A 17,899-nucleotide genomic window follows, 5' to 3' on the forward strand; every position below is an offset into this window, starting at 1 on the left:
TTACAGTAGGTGGATAAACAGGAATCGTATAATATGAATCATCTTTTGGAACAATGTGACTTTTTAAAGACAATAACTTGATTAACTAGAATTATGATGCCATCATGAATCTGATGGCATCCTTGGTGTTAATCTGTATGCGATTTTAAACTTTTCTCAATTTATAGATAATTATACATATCTACAATTTATTCTTTGTTTTTAATACCACTTTAGTGAAAACCTATGGAGCTACAAGATATTGACGATACAGTACGATCCATTATACTTATTTACAATGTATGTACGTTTCATAGGATTTTAAGTGTACTATAATAATGATTCATTATCTTTTTGTTTATTTTTCTTGTTGTTGTTCGTCGATAATAGGTTTGACAGCAAAATGCTAAGTACTCGTGTGTATTTAGCTATTGTTAACCCTCACTACTGTTAAGTCCCCGTCATGGTGTTTCGGAATATGCTACGTATTTCTTATTTTTGAAGTTATCCTAAAAATGAATACTATTTTAGAAACTAGATTAAATTATCCTTGAAATGTTTGAATTTAAAAAAATATTGAGATTTCAAAAAAATAAAGTATAATTTATGCCTTTTGTACCTACATTAAAAAAGAGTTAATATTTTTTTAACTTTCCTGTAAATTAAAAAATCTCGCCAATTTATAATTATACACTTTGACATTTTTTTGGATTTTATCCAAGCAATTATGAATATATATTTGCGACAAAATGAAAGGAATAATATTATATATTGACACTGGTTGACATTGGTGACACCATGAGTTGTAACCAATCCTTATCAGAGGTCCGCAAATGTGACACCGTGAGTTAAACCAATCCTTTATTAGAGGTCCGCAAGGGTGACACCGTGAGTTGCAACTAATCCCTTGTTGGAGGTCCGCAAGGGTGTCATCGTGAGTTGTAACCAATCGTTTATTAGAGGTCCGGAAGGACGACACCGTGAGTTGCAACCAATCCTTTATTAGAGGTCCGCAAGGGTGACACCGTGACTTGCAGCCAATCCTTTATTAGAGGTCCGCAAGGGTGACACCGTGACTTGCAGCCAATCCTTTATTAGAGGTCCGCAAGGGTGACACCGTGACTTGCAGCCAATCCTTTATTAGAGGTCCGCAAGGGTGACACCGTGACTTGCAGCCAATCCTTTATTAGAGGTCCGCAAGGGTGACACCGTGAGTTTATTTATAGCTGACGTTGGTAGTTATCCTTAGGAGGCATATACCATCGTAGACTTTTCTGTATGCCTTTTTAAGATATACAATTCTGTAGTAAAAGTATTGTTATGTATCTCATAAGATTTAGCCAGCGTTAGCAATAAAAGCACAAAAAAATAGTTTTTTTTGCGACTTGACTGATATATCTAATAAACATTGACTTTTCTCTTTTTTCTATAAATATAATATGTCTTTATTATATATAAACCTTCAGTAAGAAATTCTCTAAATTTCTTGGTTGCTGTCCTATATCTTCAGCATTATGTGCTCCTGTTACACTGTGGGTAATATTTCTTGAGTGGTTTTTGGGAAATAAAATAAAAGTAAATTTATTTTCTTTCTAGCTTCATATTTAGACCTATCTATTATATTTAGCTCCATAATTGACATCTGCATTCTAGAATTCATTGAACCAAACGGTGCGAATACTAATACTTCTTCTAACTTGTGCACTTAGTAGATTGTAAAAAAATTTACAATCTAATTTAGAAAATAATAACTAAGTCACTACTAATAAATATAAAAACTATTTATTTTACAAATAAATACAATAGTTTTTTAAACAAATCTTCAGTTTTATTTTGAGCTTGATGAAACTTACATACTTGATCTTCAAAACAAGAGCAAGGTCGCTGTCTATATGAGATTTCTAAAAACCATCTTATCCTCTTTTTCCACCTCCTAAAGCAGAATTTCGATACTACTGGGTGTATTTTTAAACATTTGAGTTAAAAATTATAGGAATTATGGTCTATATCTGATTTCGAAAAATTCTGCATAAAGCCCGGGCAACACTGTGTACTTCAGCTGTGTATCTATCTATAAGTTCTGTAAGGAAGGGTGCCCTTGTACTTCAGCTATGTATCTATCTATAAGCCCGGGTAACACCGTGTATTTCAGCTATGTATCTATCTAAAAGTTCTGTAAGGAAGGGTGCCCTGGTGAGGTTTTGTTTTTTATACAAATCCACAGTTTTATCCCGAGGTCGATAAAACTATAATTGACCTTCAAAACAAGAGGAAGGTCGCTGCCTACATGAGATTTAGCATTTACGTTTTCACACTTGCTGTTCAAAATAGGAGGATCATTACCGTCTTCATCTGAATTGGAAAAACACTCACAAAGCCCGGGAAACGCCGGGGTCATAAAACTTTCTTTGACATATACCAAATATGCATCTTCAAAGCTTTCAGTCAAAGACCAAGAGCTCAAAATCCAAAATTGCAGAAAATGCCTGTCGAACTTAATTTTGCAATGTCAGTATTATTTCATGGCCCATTTTCCGTGTATCTCTTATCTATGGGAATCATGATTTGCCACCAATCCTTGTCACATCTCTGTCGTTGCATGATGCAGCTAAATTGGATGTGCTAACTACTGAAGAAGAGTCCCAACTGCTCCCCGCTGAGTGTGTCCATGCCGTCCCCAATTGGGATCGACGATTTACCGGTTCAGTGCCCAACACTTTCACGGGCGGACCAATCATATGTAATTTAATAAGCGAATGTGTAAACCCCAGAAAAGCAAGTAACATTCAGCAGGTAGAGTAAATGAAAAGCGTGTAATTTTAAAAATAATATTTCATATTAATGTTCATTATACAATAGTTATTACAGTAATCATATATAATAGTTATTACAGTAATCATATATAATAGTTTTTACAGTAATCATATATAATAATTAACAATGACTTGCTCCTGTCTTCATTCACGGGATTAACAGTTTTCAGCTGTGAATAATATTAATGGTTTGATTGGAAACGACAACAAAAGATATTATTTCATATCAAATCAACAGAAATTACCATTTATGCTTCTCGTAACAAAGTCCCCACATTGCTTTGCAATTTGTTCAATATCATCATTATGAACCAATTGGTTTCTAATTTTAGCGCGAATTTTGATTGAATATTACAAGAATTTCCATAATAAGTTTTGTAACTTGTACATTTAACTCACTGTAATAGAAGTACGATCGCGCTCCGCCTTTTAAAAACAATTTTAATTTCAGGGAGCAAAACATACAAGAACTTAAATAACTTGAAAATAAAAATATCTATCCATACATTATTTATTATGAAAGGCACTATGAATGTATTTCAAGTATTATATTTCACAAGCAATTCTTTTAATTGTTTTTTTTTTATCTTTACAATGTTAATATGTTTTCAAAGAACACACTGAATTGATGTTAATTTTTGACAACAATGTTTACATTATTTTTAATATGTCATTCAAACAAATCTTTATTATGACACTTTTTGTTTTGATAAAAACATTTATTTTTAAACATGATGAATGAACTGCATGCAAATTTGTTTACAAGTATTTCAATTGAAATAATAGCTACCTATGTAAAAAAATATATTTATTTTGCAATATTGATAAAACAAAATTAGTTTAAATAATTCATTATAACATGACATCGATTTTATACTTAAATAAACTGATTTTATTTTGTCGATTTTCCCCCTTACTGATAAACGTGTTTTAAATCTTTCACAACTGATAAACAACAATTTATGAATCATAAACGTTTGTTTATCAATTTTGTAAACTTTAAAAAACATTTATTAGGGAGGCTCAAAGGGCCTTTATATATGAAGTTCTTTTCAATACCAAAAGTATCTTTTTCATTTACATAAGATAAAATTGTTTTTAAATTGAGAAAAATATTTATAAGAAGGTACTAATGGTTACTTACTGCCTTGTAAATACTTTCAATTTAATTTGACAATTGCAACTAAGTATGCTTAAACAGAAGTATAAATTTTTCTCCGATTTAAATAGATAAAAAGTTAAATTTATAAATCAATTTCAATCAATTTAGAAATAAACAAGATTTGCGAGTAAACGATTATTATAACGCAAATAACTTTTAAAATAGTACCTACAACAAAATTATCAATCTTTGCATGGTAAAAAAATATAACATAATATTATTAGAAAGAACATTTGATTCTGAGATAAAACACAGGAATGTGGGCTACCATGTTCTCGTTGTGTCTAAACCATTTAATAAGACAACTACAATACTAGATAAAGGTAATTGCAGTGATCACTGTAATCGTGTGTTGTTGGAACGCTAAATACATCCTCCGCTGAGGTCCATTTCCAAACCAAGTGGAAAAGAAAAGAAAAGAAAGAAAGGCACATTGTGACTGACACCCCCGTCCGTCCGTCGCCTAAATTAAATATTTATTTAAAGATATGTGTACATGAACAGAGTATGTGAGTCTTCTTAGTATAAACATTAAAAGTACCAAAATAATAATAATTACAAAGGCAAGTTCAATAAATTATTACAATTTTAGAGAAAGGGTTTTACATTATAGTACATACATAATACACACAGTACTTCTGTGTCCGATGTCTCCAAACCACATCACATGACTTAGCTTTAACCAAAATATACATTCATCTGAGCCAGAGTTCGGGTTACTGGGCAAAGTATGACGACTCCGGCTAAATAATAAACATTTAAAAATTAAGATCATTTTTTTCAATTAATCAGGTATTCTTTGTCTATATTATCATAATCCCACTCCTCAGTCTCAATAAACTGTCCTATCTTCGCCGCTACCTGTTAGTAATCTCCTTCTACGTCTGCATTCTCTCTGGGAGAAGTGAACCTTACCTTATCATCAGCTGTAGCAACACTAATGTGCTGTGCTGTACTTTACATGTGAACTGCTACTCTCTTTATTCAGTATAGTTTAACTTTGCTCAGAAACAGAATCGGAGAATCAGACGTATTTTTAAAAGAATAGACTCAATTGTTCGCAGGATTGCATGTTTAATATAGGGAAACTAACACATCAACGATTTCTCCTTTTAGGACAACATTTATAGAATATGAACACGGAGAGGTACCTCTCGATACCTTCAGGTCATATTATTTAAATAAATGGAAAAGACTGAGAGTATTGTGTAGTACATATTTGTATCAGCTATATTAAAAGCAATTCTAGGAATAACAACCGGTCATACTATAAGAATATATAGAGGTATGCAAGTAAAATAGTTTGCAGTCCACATGACAAGAGAATTGGCAAGATCCACTTTAAAAAAAAATACAAGATGACATTTTTTGTAGGCGAATAAATCATGTAAAAGAAACTGACTGTTAATGGAAATATAGCTATTATCTTTTAAATTTGTGATTTGGATTTAAAATTGTGTTTCAATCATTTTACTGTCATCGTGTAATTTTTTTTTGATGGTTTAATTTTCCTACATAATTTAAAAGTAAACAGAATCCTAATAATAAATATGATTTCCTTCCCAGCAATTTCACTCGCCAACATATCCAGTGTTAATCTCAACGTTGGTATTATAAATTAAAATACTAATTATTGTGTACACATTTTTATATAAAAGTCAATAATAATAACTGATAAAATTGTTCATGTTCTTCCTCTCCACTTTGTAATAATATATTTGTATTATATACAGTAAAATAGCGGCCGCTAGCTGCTCTGAACAATTAAATTAAATGAAATAAATGTCGCCACTTGAAAAGGCAGTATCTCGCACTAGGTCAATTCAGACAATGTTTCTTGCGGAGCACCAAAAACACTAACTATTAGATAATTTGAAAACCTATGAATCCTCTGTCGCACTGCTCATATCACAGTTGGTTTACACCTCACACCGTAGACAGGCGGCCAGTCCTCCGTTCTCACGTGGTAGTGTTTCCCTCCAGTTGTACATTCTTTCCGCATCCACGATGATCATCGTCAGAAGGAGCGAGCACCAAAAGAATTCAGCTCAAGAGGACGGGACGGCACGCTATCGTTTTATATTGGCCATCATGGAAGCTCGCCTTTCATCATCTACATGGGGCCAGGAGTACTTCCAGCCAGCAGGGGCAAGCCGTGACTTCTTGCCGCGAGTATTTGGGTCCCCAGCCTTTAGCGAACGATATCCGTACAGAGTTGGGGTCCACGGGGCCGGTGGGCATGGCTCCGTAGTGGGTCCGGTGCGGAGGGGGGCGGGTCGACGCGCGAGCCGGATCAAAGATGCAGAGGCAGTGTCCCGGGGGCACCCGATACACGAGGAGGCTGCGGGTCTCGGTGTCGTCTAAGGTAGGAGAGTTGACAAAGACGGGGTACTGCGAGCGGTTGTAGACCCACACCCCGTCGGCTTCCATGCTGAGGGTGACGCCGAGGCCGATCTTGGCGCGGGTGCGCAGGACGGGCTCGGGGCTGCTGGAGGCCCCCGCCGCCAGCTGCTGCAGGGAGAGGCCGTCGGGCGCCTTGTCGGGGCGGGCGCCGTACACGTTAAGCGCGGCACCCTCCACGGGCAGCAGGCTCCCCACTCGCGCCCCCAGCTCCCAGTACGCCAGCCGGCACCACACCACGCCTTCCAGCCTATCTGCAAACAACACCAAAACACGCACATTACTACCAAACCAATACATCAAAACATGCGATAGCTCTGCAAACTCCAAACATGCTCGATAGACGGGCGTATTCCTGTCAAAATAGATAACCATTTGGCTAATCAATAGTTATTTATAATTAATAGGTAATTATGTGTTTTTATTATAGATTAAGATTGTGCTGGTCTTGCTGGCTTTATTTACCTGTTCATCTGTTTATATGACCAGATCTGCTTCAAAGGCAGTCGCTATATATTTATTATTATCTATGAACTTTCCCAAATTCGGGAATTCCACTTTGAATTAGATCTTTGGAAACCGCTGTTAGGTGTTAGGTGCAGAAATAGATAACATCACTGAAATGTATATTTGATAATCCAACCAACTACAGATCGACTTGCTTATATACATGGTCGACTGTAGATATTGTGGATACAATAAATCTATGGATTTAAGACTAGTTTTTTCTTTCGAAATTTCCTCTTTTCAACGCCTGCAGAGAAGGGCGTACCTAGCTATAACAAATGTAAATACATGGGGGATTCAATCATTACGGGAGGGAGCGCACCTTGAGGGGGGGCTTTTTGGGACCTCTAGTACCACAACTTAACTTAATTATTTTTACATCGCATCGATTAAAAGAGATGGAATTGATAAAATTGTTGTATTTTCGGGGGATATAATCAAAACCTGTAGTCCCACGGCTCGGTAAGCCATCGACATAAACCAAATGCTAGAAAAGTTACTTACTATGGTGAATTTAATTTTCTTGAATACTTTTTTTGTAATTTGTGCTACCGAAATGTCTTTCATTAGAACTTTGAAGTACCCAAATGTTTAGAGATTATAAACACGTGTTTTCTTGTGTGAACTTTGCAGCCGCAAATAATTCATTACAATATTATAAGTGCACGGAAATTAATTCAGTCCTGTAAAGATTATATTCATTACCTGATAACATAATCCCAAATCATTGAAGTAATCTATTTTTAAACATGACTTCATATTCAGTAGGCAATAGGTAGTAGGCAGGTAGATGCATTATTAGTGTTATCTATCACAAAAAAAATTGGCCAGTTATTGTGGTCACATTTGACAGGTTCCTTTGAGAGCACGGTAAGCCGTGATTATTTACTTATTATGTGATACATGTGCAGGGCCGGCTATAGAGCCGGGCGGGCGGGCTATAACACCTAACACGTCGTCATTGAGGTTTGGCTCAGAGCCGGCCCTGTACATGTGGATATCACCCAGGGAGTCCCGCATCATCAAATAATGTGAAGTTATTAAATATTATAAAACAGGTGTTAGAGAAGGTACACTATCTTTTAGGACTATATGCACGTTCACGTGCACGTGCGAGTTACCAAAATCAGGTGCTTAGCAAAAGTACGCAATAAACCTGAGTAAGCGGTCCCGAGATGCGAGTGTTATCGCACTATCTGGGTACACACTGGCTGATAACAGAGAGGGACAGGTAACAGACGTTTGACAGATAACAGCGGAGATAACGGCTTGAATAACACTGAAGGCCGCCAGTTTGAGGTCGCGCCATAACTTAATTCGCGGAAATAATATAAATACTATAGAGATTAACTAAATGTACAATTTGTTGATGGGGTTAAATATTGGTTCCGACAAATGTCGATTTACAATTATTATTATTACGTTACAATATTAAATTATATTCCACGTTTCGGTCCACGCATTTGCTCCGGCTTCGACCCATAGAACTACATTGTACTACCCGGTTATAACTACAGTTACGACGGCTCGTAGATTAATGGATATTAAAAGCGCCATAGCTTATTATGGAAATTTATTTATTTATTAATTTACGGACAAATTTTCCATTAACAATAATAACATCACACGAATGCGAAAGGAGAGTACATAATATTAATACACTATATTTATTGTTTTTGTGTTTAATTCGTACAACTCCATTTTTTTGTAAATTTTTCATTTTAATTAAATTTACAAAAAAAATATACACTAGCTGACTTTAGCGTTACTGGGGGTTACCCTTAGGAGATAAACATACACTATCACGGACTTTTCTTTAGGCCTTTTTAAGATATACAATTCCGTAGTACATTACTTGGATGTATCTCATAAGGTTTAGCCAGCGTTAACAATGTAGTAATCGAAAATATATTTTTACGACATGATTATAAAACATTGACCTTTCTCGCCTTTTTATAAATATAATATGGATGTATTATATATGTAAACCTTCCGGAAGAAGTTCTTTAAATGATAGTGAAAACCTTATCAATATCCATGGCGTAGTTTAGAAGAACTAAGCGCACAAACAGACACACACGAATAGCGACTTTATTTTATACTATTTAGAGATATATACATACCTATAAGTATGTATGAATAGCAAAGATAAAAGTAAGACAAATAGAGTAAGTAAGTAAGTAAAATGTAAGTACGAAGCTCTTCTCACATTCGAGAGATTTTCGAGACAAACAGATATTTTATGCAGGAACCAAATGTGGAACTTCACATGTAAATGTACATATTTATAAGGTAGCGTGGAGGTCATAACATATGTACTCTTCAGCAATGACAGAATAAGAAATTAAATATAATCTTCTTCACTTGAGATACCAATTTCCGGATATCATAAAGTAGTAAAATTATAAAGACAAGAACGAATGACGAAAAGTGTATTAAAATAGTGTCGAGTTGTTTTCTAGTAAGTGAAATATAATAATTATCTACATTTATAATAATTTAGATTCAAACGGTAATTAAATTAAAATTAGACTTAAATAATGTCGCCGTTATCGATCGCCTTTTATGACGTAATGACGTATACTCGTATATACTATATTACATTACTGTCAGTCTGTCAGGTTATTATCTGAATTGATAACAGAACAGAACGTGTCGTAAATACGCGCAGAATTGGGTCACAAGTTCAATGGTGGCGCCATCCGCCATCATCTGCCGAATAAAGCCATTATTGCTATTGCATTGTCAACTTGGAAATCGAACGAGTTTCTAATAAATTAGGGAACGATCTTTAAATCTGCCACAAATATATAACTACCTACCTATTGGGCAAAAATAATTATTATGGATTGAAAGTGAGTCCTGCGATTGGGTGTAAGCGGAAACTCCTGAGAAAATACTGATTTCCGGAAATCTGTTCCTGAAATTGAAATCCTACTGCACAAATAATGAGAGAATACAGTCGTTTCTGGAAACCTGTCGTTGAAATTAAGTATGCATGTGCTCCATGTGCATGTTCACCCATTCATTGGTGCATATATACTATTAGCATTATATAGCTGCACTAATTGTGATAACGTGGGTTTTGGCACTGGAAACCTGTGTTTGGCATTAAGACGGTACTTCTTGATGGGTGTAATCTAGATTTGTAAATAAAATACACATTCATTTCCCATTTTAAGAGGGGGGATGCGATAGAAATACGATACTTTGTATATCGAGACTAAATTATGATTTCTGTATCGCATGGCCGAAATTTGAAGATATCAATCGTAATGGAAGTAAATGTGAAAAACATCGTCATTTGGGAACACCGTTTTACCCAACAACAGTGGAAAGACAACTCCACCGATGATGTCATTGCTATTTGCCAATACAATTCAGATTAAAATAATATATTTGAATAATTCTACTATAAAACGAGTCGCTAAAAAATATCAACGTAATTTGGGCGGTAATAATTCCAGCCCAAAATGTCAGATTCATTCAAGAGTTGGCGTCGCTTGCGGATTATAATGTAATATGGATTTCTCCATATTACAGTAGTATCAAATCAAATTATTATCATTATTGTTCCATAACTTCAAGTAGCTGGCGTGAACAAAATACAGGGCTGTCCACTCCAACTAATTTAGAAAAAATAATATTTTCAATAATAATACAATAATTAATAATATTAATATTATGGTTTTTTTTTTTTTTTAACTTCCGATTTAGTTGTCCGGGTTAAGTTTTCCCCAAAGGAAAAACTTAACCCTTCCACTCACTTTTCCACAAATGATCAGCTAGTCAATCAACACTATGTAAGTGCATTATATAAGTAAAATAAATACAAAACAATACAAGAACAACAACACGTCAAATCACCAGATATCAAATGGGAAAAAAAATTCACCGTCTCCAGATATTTTCATATCAGAGGGTTCGGCTCGGTAGAACTTCTAACAGGGCCTATAAATCCTACTGATCCCTCAACATAAATATTTAAAAAATCTTTTGTTATCCTACATGTATTCAAAATGACCGACTTTTGCATCTTTATATATAAATTTTTTGATAGATCTAATATGCCTAAATTTTTAATTAGAGAGCTTGGTATAATGCCAGTAGCCGAAATAACGAATGGTAATATTTTTATAGTCTGAGAATGCCAAATTCTTTTTATTTCATTTCCTAAATCTGTGTATTTTCTTATTTTTTCACTAACAGATTTTTGAATATTACAGGAATTTGGAATAGCAACATCAATGATATAAGTTATTTTTTTTAATTTTGTCATGTAAAACTATATCGGGTCTATTATGACTAATCGCTCGGTCTGTTAGTATAGTTTTATCATAATATATTTTATAAAATTCGTTTTCTAAAAATGAATTTGGTTCGTATTCATAATATGGTACTACATTACGGCAGTCAATCAAGTTATGTTTAATTACCAAATTTTGGTGAATTATTTTTAAAACTTGATTGTGCCTAAATGTATACTCGGACGGTGTTATAGAATATTTAATTTAATTTGCTAATATGCTAATATTTTTTTATTCTTTCTCTTCTTTTATTTTCTTCTCTTTTTTATCTTTAGCTGTAAAAAGTATGTATTTCAGTTTATTTAAATTTTGCTTGTCCTAAAACGAATTTTTCTCAACTAAATAAAGTAAATGAAAAATTCCGAATTTGGTTCGACTACAGTCGCCGGTTATTATAAGCATCGTATTATTTTCAGTGCGATTCCAAAAAAACGTCGAAGTTAGCATCGACAAATTGTACAAACAGAAAACTAGTATGATATTATACGAATAATCCTGTTTTTGCTTCCATCTGCTCTACATATCCAAAAAACACTCGCTGTTAAACCCCCTTCCTTATAAACGCGGTGTAAATATGACAAGGCGCATCACGTCGGAACATTGAAAACTTTACGTTTGTAAGCTTAAAACAACCATAATCAGGTTTAAGGCCGGCTTTACCATACCAAGGTTGAACTGGCGCATAAGAATGTAAAGCTGCCATATAAAACTGACGTTTTTCTGGCAGTTTTTCATACTTTCAAAATATATTCTTAATGCATTTTTTCTCTAGGTTTTATTTAGATTTTTTTGCTGGTTTTGAAAGTAACATAATTGTAGATATGTCAATAAATATTAAATTGCCAGTATTAGTTAAAAGTGTCAATTTTGATAATAATCGTCCTTTATCGTACTTTATATGCGATTCCAAACAGCGTCAGGAAAGAAAAAAATTAAATATGACATTAGGAACACATGATCAGATTCAGTAATCCGGTACACGCTGTTATAATGGAAAGCAAAACCCTGTCTCTATGTATACACATACAGCACAGTGTTGTGTGAGTGCAGCGCCAGGCGCCGGCCCACGGGCGCCAGTCGGCTGCGGCCCGAGGGGAGGGGGAAGGGGAAGGGGGCCGCCGCCTGCCGCGACGACCGCGACGACGGACGACTACCCAACCGGCCGACCCACACACAGACCGAGTGGAGTTTAGTTTAGTAGTAACGACGATACTGCCTAACAACATACTCCTAACTAACAGGTCGCGGACAAGCGAGACGAGCGGACGGATGAGGACACGATTTTCATCTGAATGCAAGTATTAGGACAAAATAATAAGGACCTCTACGATTATTGCAATAATTGTTAGTGGACTACTATCAGCAGGGAAACAATGGGGTTAAAGAAAATGTTGAGATTGACTATTAGAATAATTTGAGTGAATAATCAGCTATCGGAAGGTTGAAGGAACCAAAGCGCTCTCCAGATACTAAGTTCTGTGAGCGTGCTCTCGGAAGTTCGGGACCTAAAGCCTGGAATAAACTCCCACGTGAAGAATGACCACAGACTTAGAGCTAAACTTAAAGCTCATCTTTTCCGACATTCATATGTCCATCAAGTCAGAAATCTTTCACCTCTACGACATCGTGAATAACTAAATATGTAAAAAATGTAAATAACTATTGATAATTCTATATTTAAATCTATATAATTAGACGGAGACTAGGAAGTCATATTTCCACAGAGCCCTTGAGGTGATTTTCCACAAAAAAATGCTCTATAAAAAATATTATTATAAACAGGAGAGGTTGAGTTATTTAGATAGGAACATACTTTAAACCCGAAAAAATATTTTTCCATAATACTACCATTGTTAAAAGGAAGGTAGGTTAGGTAACTGAATACATAGCTTTTGCTATCAGGAAGGTAGGTAGGTAACTGACTACAAAGCTTTTGTTATCAGGAAGGTAGGTTAGGTAACTGAATACATAGCTTTTGTTATCAGGAAGGTAGGTTAGGTAACTGAATACATAGCTTTTGTTATCAGGAAGGTAGGTTAGGTAACTGAATACATAGCTTTTGTTATCAGGAAGGTAGGTTAGGTAACTGAATACATAGCTTTTGTTATCAGGAAGGTAGGTTAGGTAACTGACTACAAAGCTTTTGTTATCAGGAAGGTAGGTTAGGTAACTGAATACATAGCTTTTGTTATCAGGAAGGTAGGTTAGGTAACTGAATACATAGCTTTTGCTATCAGGAAGGTAGGTAGGTAACTGACTACAAAGCTTTTGTTATCAGGAAGGTGGGTTAGGTAACTGAATAGGTACATAGCTTTTGTTATCAGGAAGGTAGGTTAGGTAACTGAATACATAGCTTTTGCTATCAGGAAGGTAGGTAGGTAACTGACTACAAAGCTTTTGTTATCAGGAAGGTAGGTTAGGTAACTGAATACATAGCTTTTGTTATCAGGAAGGTAGGTTAGGTAACTGAATACATAGCTTTTGTTATCAGGAAGGTAGGTTAGGTAACTGAATACATAGCTTTTGTTATCAGGAAGGTAGGTTAGGTAACTGAATACATAGCTTTTGCTATCAGGAAGGTAGGTAGGTAACTGACTACAAAGCTTTTGTTATCAGGAAGGTAGGTTAGGTAACTGAATAGGTACATAGCTTTTGTTATCAGGAAGGTAGGTTAGGTAACTGAATACATAGCTTTTGCTATCAGGAAGGTAGGTAGGTAACTGACTACAAAGCTTTTGTTATCAGGAAGGTAGGTTAGGTAACTGAATACATAGCTTTTGTTATCAGGAAGGTAGGTTAGGTAACTGAATACATAGCTTTTGTTATCAGGAAGGTAGGTTAGGTAACTGAATACATAGCTTTTGTTATCAGGAAGGTAGGTTAGGTAACTGACTACAAAGCTTTTGTTATCAGGAAGGTAGGTAGGTAACTGACTACAAAGCTTTTTATAATATCTCCATAGTATCGTGATTCCAGTGATATTCGTCAATAATAAATAATCATCATTTCATACAACACGAATAGTGGTGAGCTAAAAGATTGGTTGCTAACGTAATTCTGACGTCAATGCAATATATATTTGTATAGCTTGTCCCGACGGTGAATCTCAGAGAGCTACTTGAAAGAGAATGGTAATGAATGGAGAGGGACTATTTCATATTTACATCTTCCAAATGGGAGTGGTTGATAATAATATGGTGGACAGACATTACTAACTTGTTTACCCCAATTAGGATAGGATAGGTTGTGAAGGTGAAGGTGAAGGGCGTGGTGAGGGGAAGGGCGTGGGGAGGGGAAGGATAAAACGAAGTAACCGTCTCGTGGTAACGTTTCGATTCCAAATAGCCATCTTTCACCAGCACAATATTGAGAGTACCTATCTATCATAAAAACAATATTGTCATAATATGAAACTTCAATTTAAGGAGTTGTTTATCTTCTAATAACTATCCATAAAAATAATTTGATAAATTCTTACTCGAAGTAGATTCTTACTTTTGTCATCATCGAATATAATATTCTAGCTGTAATAATGTGATCGAAATGCAACGGTAATTGTAATCACACGAAATTTTTTGCCCCAATAAGCGAGGATGACTTTTTTTAACTCATTGGTAAAGCCCGACATATTTATACCTTGGAGACGGGGCACTGACTCCATAGATAAGTAGATACCTAGGTCGTTCTTTAAGTATTTTAAACTTTATAGGTTGGTTGCTAGAAAGTGGTAGCAACATTCTTTTTGTAGGTGCGGTGGACAGATTGAAGACACGCTACACGGAGACGACAGAAGCGGATGGAAGTCATTTAACATCAACGCGGACAGCAGGGGAAAAAGACAAATAATTGATTGCATTGCCACAAAATCACCCACACATGCGTACATAATTATAATAAGTTGGCTAATTTGTACAGCGCTAACTTACTGAAATATTTCAAAGGAGTGTCATTTTTGACAATATTCAAATTTTTTTTAAAATTATTAATTTAATTCAGTTACCGAAGCAATAATTATTGGTAGGTATATACATATATTCATTTCATTCATATTTCACGCCTCTATGTAACAATCATAACAGTCATTTTCTTATTTTTTTATTATACGAACGAGATCAAAGTGAAGGTACAGTTTTCTTACAAATTCCCCAAACAAAACGAACGTGTTTTCGAAATTTCGAATTCAGTCAATGTTTCTATGATTGAAGTAAAAAATTAAGTAAAAATGTGATGGGGTTTTTGACAACATTTTTCACGTTTGATATTAATATTTTGTTAATTAGAAATAGTAACGTTTATTTTAAATGCATACACCGGGAAGATAATTTTATCTAGTTGTTGTTTTAATTGTTGTTACGAAAAAAATATTTAAAGAAAACGATTTCGAAAAAAAAATCCTGAAGACTCGAGCGAAACCGGGTAGTCCCTGGTAAAATGTAGTCTAAAAGTTTAGTAGTCATCAATAGGTACCTACCTAATAAATAAAATAAATTATGCGGACAGGAAACGTAAGTAAAATCGTACGACTTGTAAGTTATGTATGCAACATCTAAATAATTATGGATTTTAACCATGTCTGCTCGTATATAAGAAAGTTCAATAATGTTTTTCAAGGTGACCGGATAAATCTCAAAAAAACTTTTATAAAGTTACATAAAGTCATGAAAAGGGATGAAACAAAACTAGGATAGTTTTTTTCATGACATTTAATAACTTTATATCACTTTTTAACGGTGTGGTGAATTGTCACTGTGTTGAGTTATCACGGAACCATTTTCAAAGAGCTGTTCGGGTTCAACAAAGAATGAAGCTGACTGATAAGAATGAAGTTTACTGAAACTACAAAATTGGACGGCAATATCAGAGGCGCCAAACTAACAGACTGTTCAGAGAGAAGCGAGATATAATCACGATGAAGAAAAGAGACGCAACTATCAAGACGTCATTATCACACGCGTGGGAAAGAGGTAAGCGCATTTTTGATAATTTTACCTTAATAACGAGAAGAAAGAGACATCATTATTTATAATAAAATAATAGTTCAAAGGGAGGAAGAGAGACTGATACAAAGCGGCATTCCACTATCGAAGATGCACAATGCAAGCAAAAATAATGCTATTTTTTAACAACGAGTAAAAATGTTCAATGTATTTACGAGTCAATGAAAAGTTCAAAAAGCGAAAGGAAGTGTTTTTTGTTGGATGGCGCTAATCACGTGGTCTAGCGAGAATCAAATAATAGAAGAAGTTATTCAACAGCGAGTAAAAAAGTTTAAATTGTTTACATAACAAAGAAATTTTTTAAATGAGAACGTTTTAGTTATTTTACTCGTGGCGCTAACGTTGTGGGAATAAAATAGGAACCAGTTTTTTACTACTGAGTAGAAAAGTTCAACTTGTTTACATGATAGAGGAAGTTTGAGAATGGAATAGATCTGTTTTTTTACTAGGTGGCGCTACTCACGTGTCGAAGTGGGTAAGTACTAAATTGGCCATTATTAAACAAGAGTAGAAAAGTTCACATTGTTTACAGGACAATGAAAATTTTAAGATGTAATAGATTTGTTTTTTTGTTCAGTGGCGCCGTCTCGTGACCCATGTCGACGGAATGTAACGATAATATAATTTTTTTGGGAAATGGCGGGCGATTATTATTTTGGCGCCATTCACAAATCCGCGATGGCGGCCAAGAAGAGTAGTTGTTGTTGTCGCCGCCTCCCAGAGATGTCGCGACCGGCGAACAAATAAACACAACAATGATGACATTTCTAAAATCAGACGAAAACAAGACAAACAACTCCGCAAGATGGAACTAATTATTATTTCTACAATAATACTATCTGTCGGTAGGATTTTATCTTTTTATAACGTAAAGCTGTACAAATGGGAAAACTTACCAAAAATAATTACGAATGAAGCACTATCAGTGGTATAGATACTAGATAAGATATTCTCAGTATCGTCCTAGTGATACTCACCATTCAGAATGGAATCCGAGACCAGGTCTGATTAGCCAGATACCCAACCTTTGAACACATCTTAGAAAGTGGGTCTGCCACTGGGCTAATTCTACCCTCTTCCTCGTCCCGTCCCAGTCGGCTATGAATGGTCGTAAAATTGATGACGGAAAAGTGATCGGATTTAGTTAATAGCATAGATTGAAAGGAAAAAAACAATGTTCACATAAACAAACTACTAAATAAGAAAGAATATTCTAAGAAAGTTGGTTAGCTAGTGTAGCGGACCATTTTCAAAAATTGGAAAAAAATTAATAAAGTTGCCAGGTTAGTAAATATTTTTAATCATAGATATGGGGCAACATCGAATTACGCCGATTTTGGAAAAAAATATTACATTCAGGTGTGGGATTGTTTGACTTCCGATTTTGACAGTTAAAACAAATAAATCTTTTTAACATATTTTTTAAAAATTATTTATTTCTACCCGAAAATTTATAAAAAAAGTACACACATTTTTATAAAAAAATAATTTACACACGCATAAAATATAAATCAAAGGTAAGTGAAGGGAACCCACTACGTGTGTACCCACCAATTAATACATCAAAAATACTAATAAAGTAATAATAATAGAATAGAAATATACTTTTTACATAAAATATAAACTGAAAATCAAGCAACTCATAATGTAAATTTTAATGTTACGGTACAATAACGTAATATTGTTGTGAAGAAGTGAAACAAAGTTTCATGATAATTTTGAATTTCTCTTCGT

The 17,899-nt window shown here is 34.7% G+C and overlaps 1 protein-coding gene across 1 annotated transcript in view; it reads right to left on the reverse strand.

Moving 5' to 3' along the window:
• Window positions 1–2,796: 2,796 nt before the first annotated feature.
• Window positions 2,797–17,899, reverse strand: part of Dad (Daughters against dpp) — a 156,409-nt gene continuing 141,306 nt past the window's right edge. Inside the window, exon 4 of the mRNA XM_089639825.1 lies at window positions 2,797–6,608. Within this exon, the coding sequence (XP_089495951.1) occupies window positions 6,064–6,608 (545 nt within the window). The 3' untranslated portion in view covers window positions 2,797–6,063. The remainder of the gene's footprint in view (window positions 6,609–17,899) is intronic.

The sequence above is a fragment of the Hesperophylax consimilis genome, chromosome 14, assembly GCF_061612785.1.
Source record: "Hesperophylax consimilis isolate HC1 chromosome 14, BYU_Hcon_1.0, whole genome shotgun sequence".
Classification (NCBI taxonomy): domain Eukaryota; kingdom Metazoa; phylum Arthropoda; class Insecta; order Trichoptera; family Limnephilidae; genus Hesperophylax; species Hesperophylax consimilis.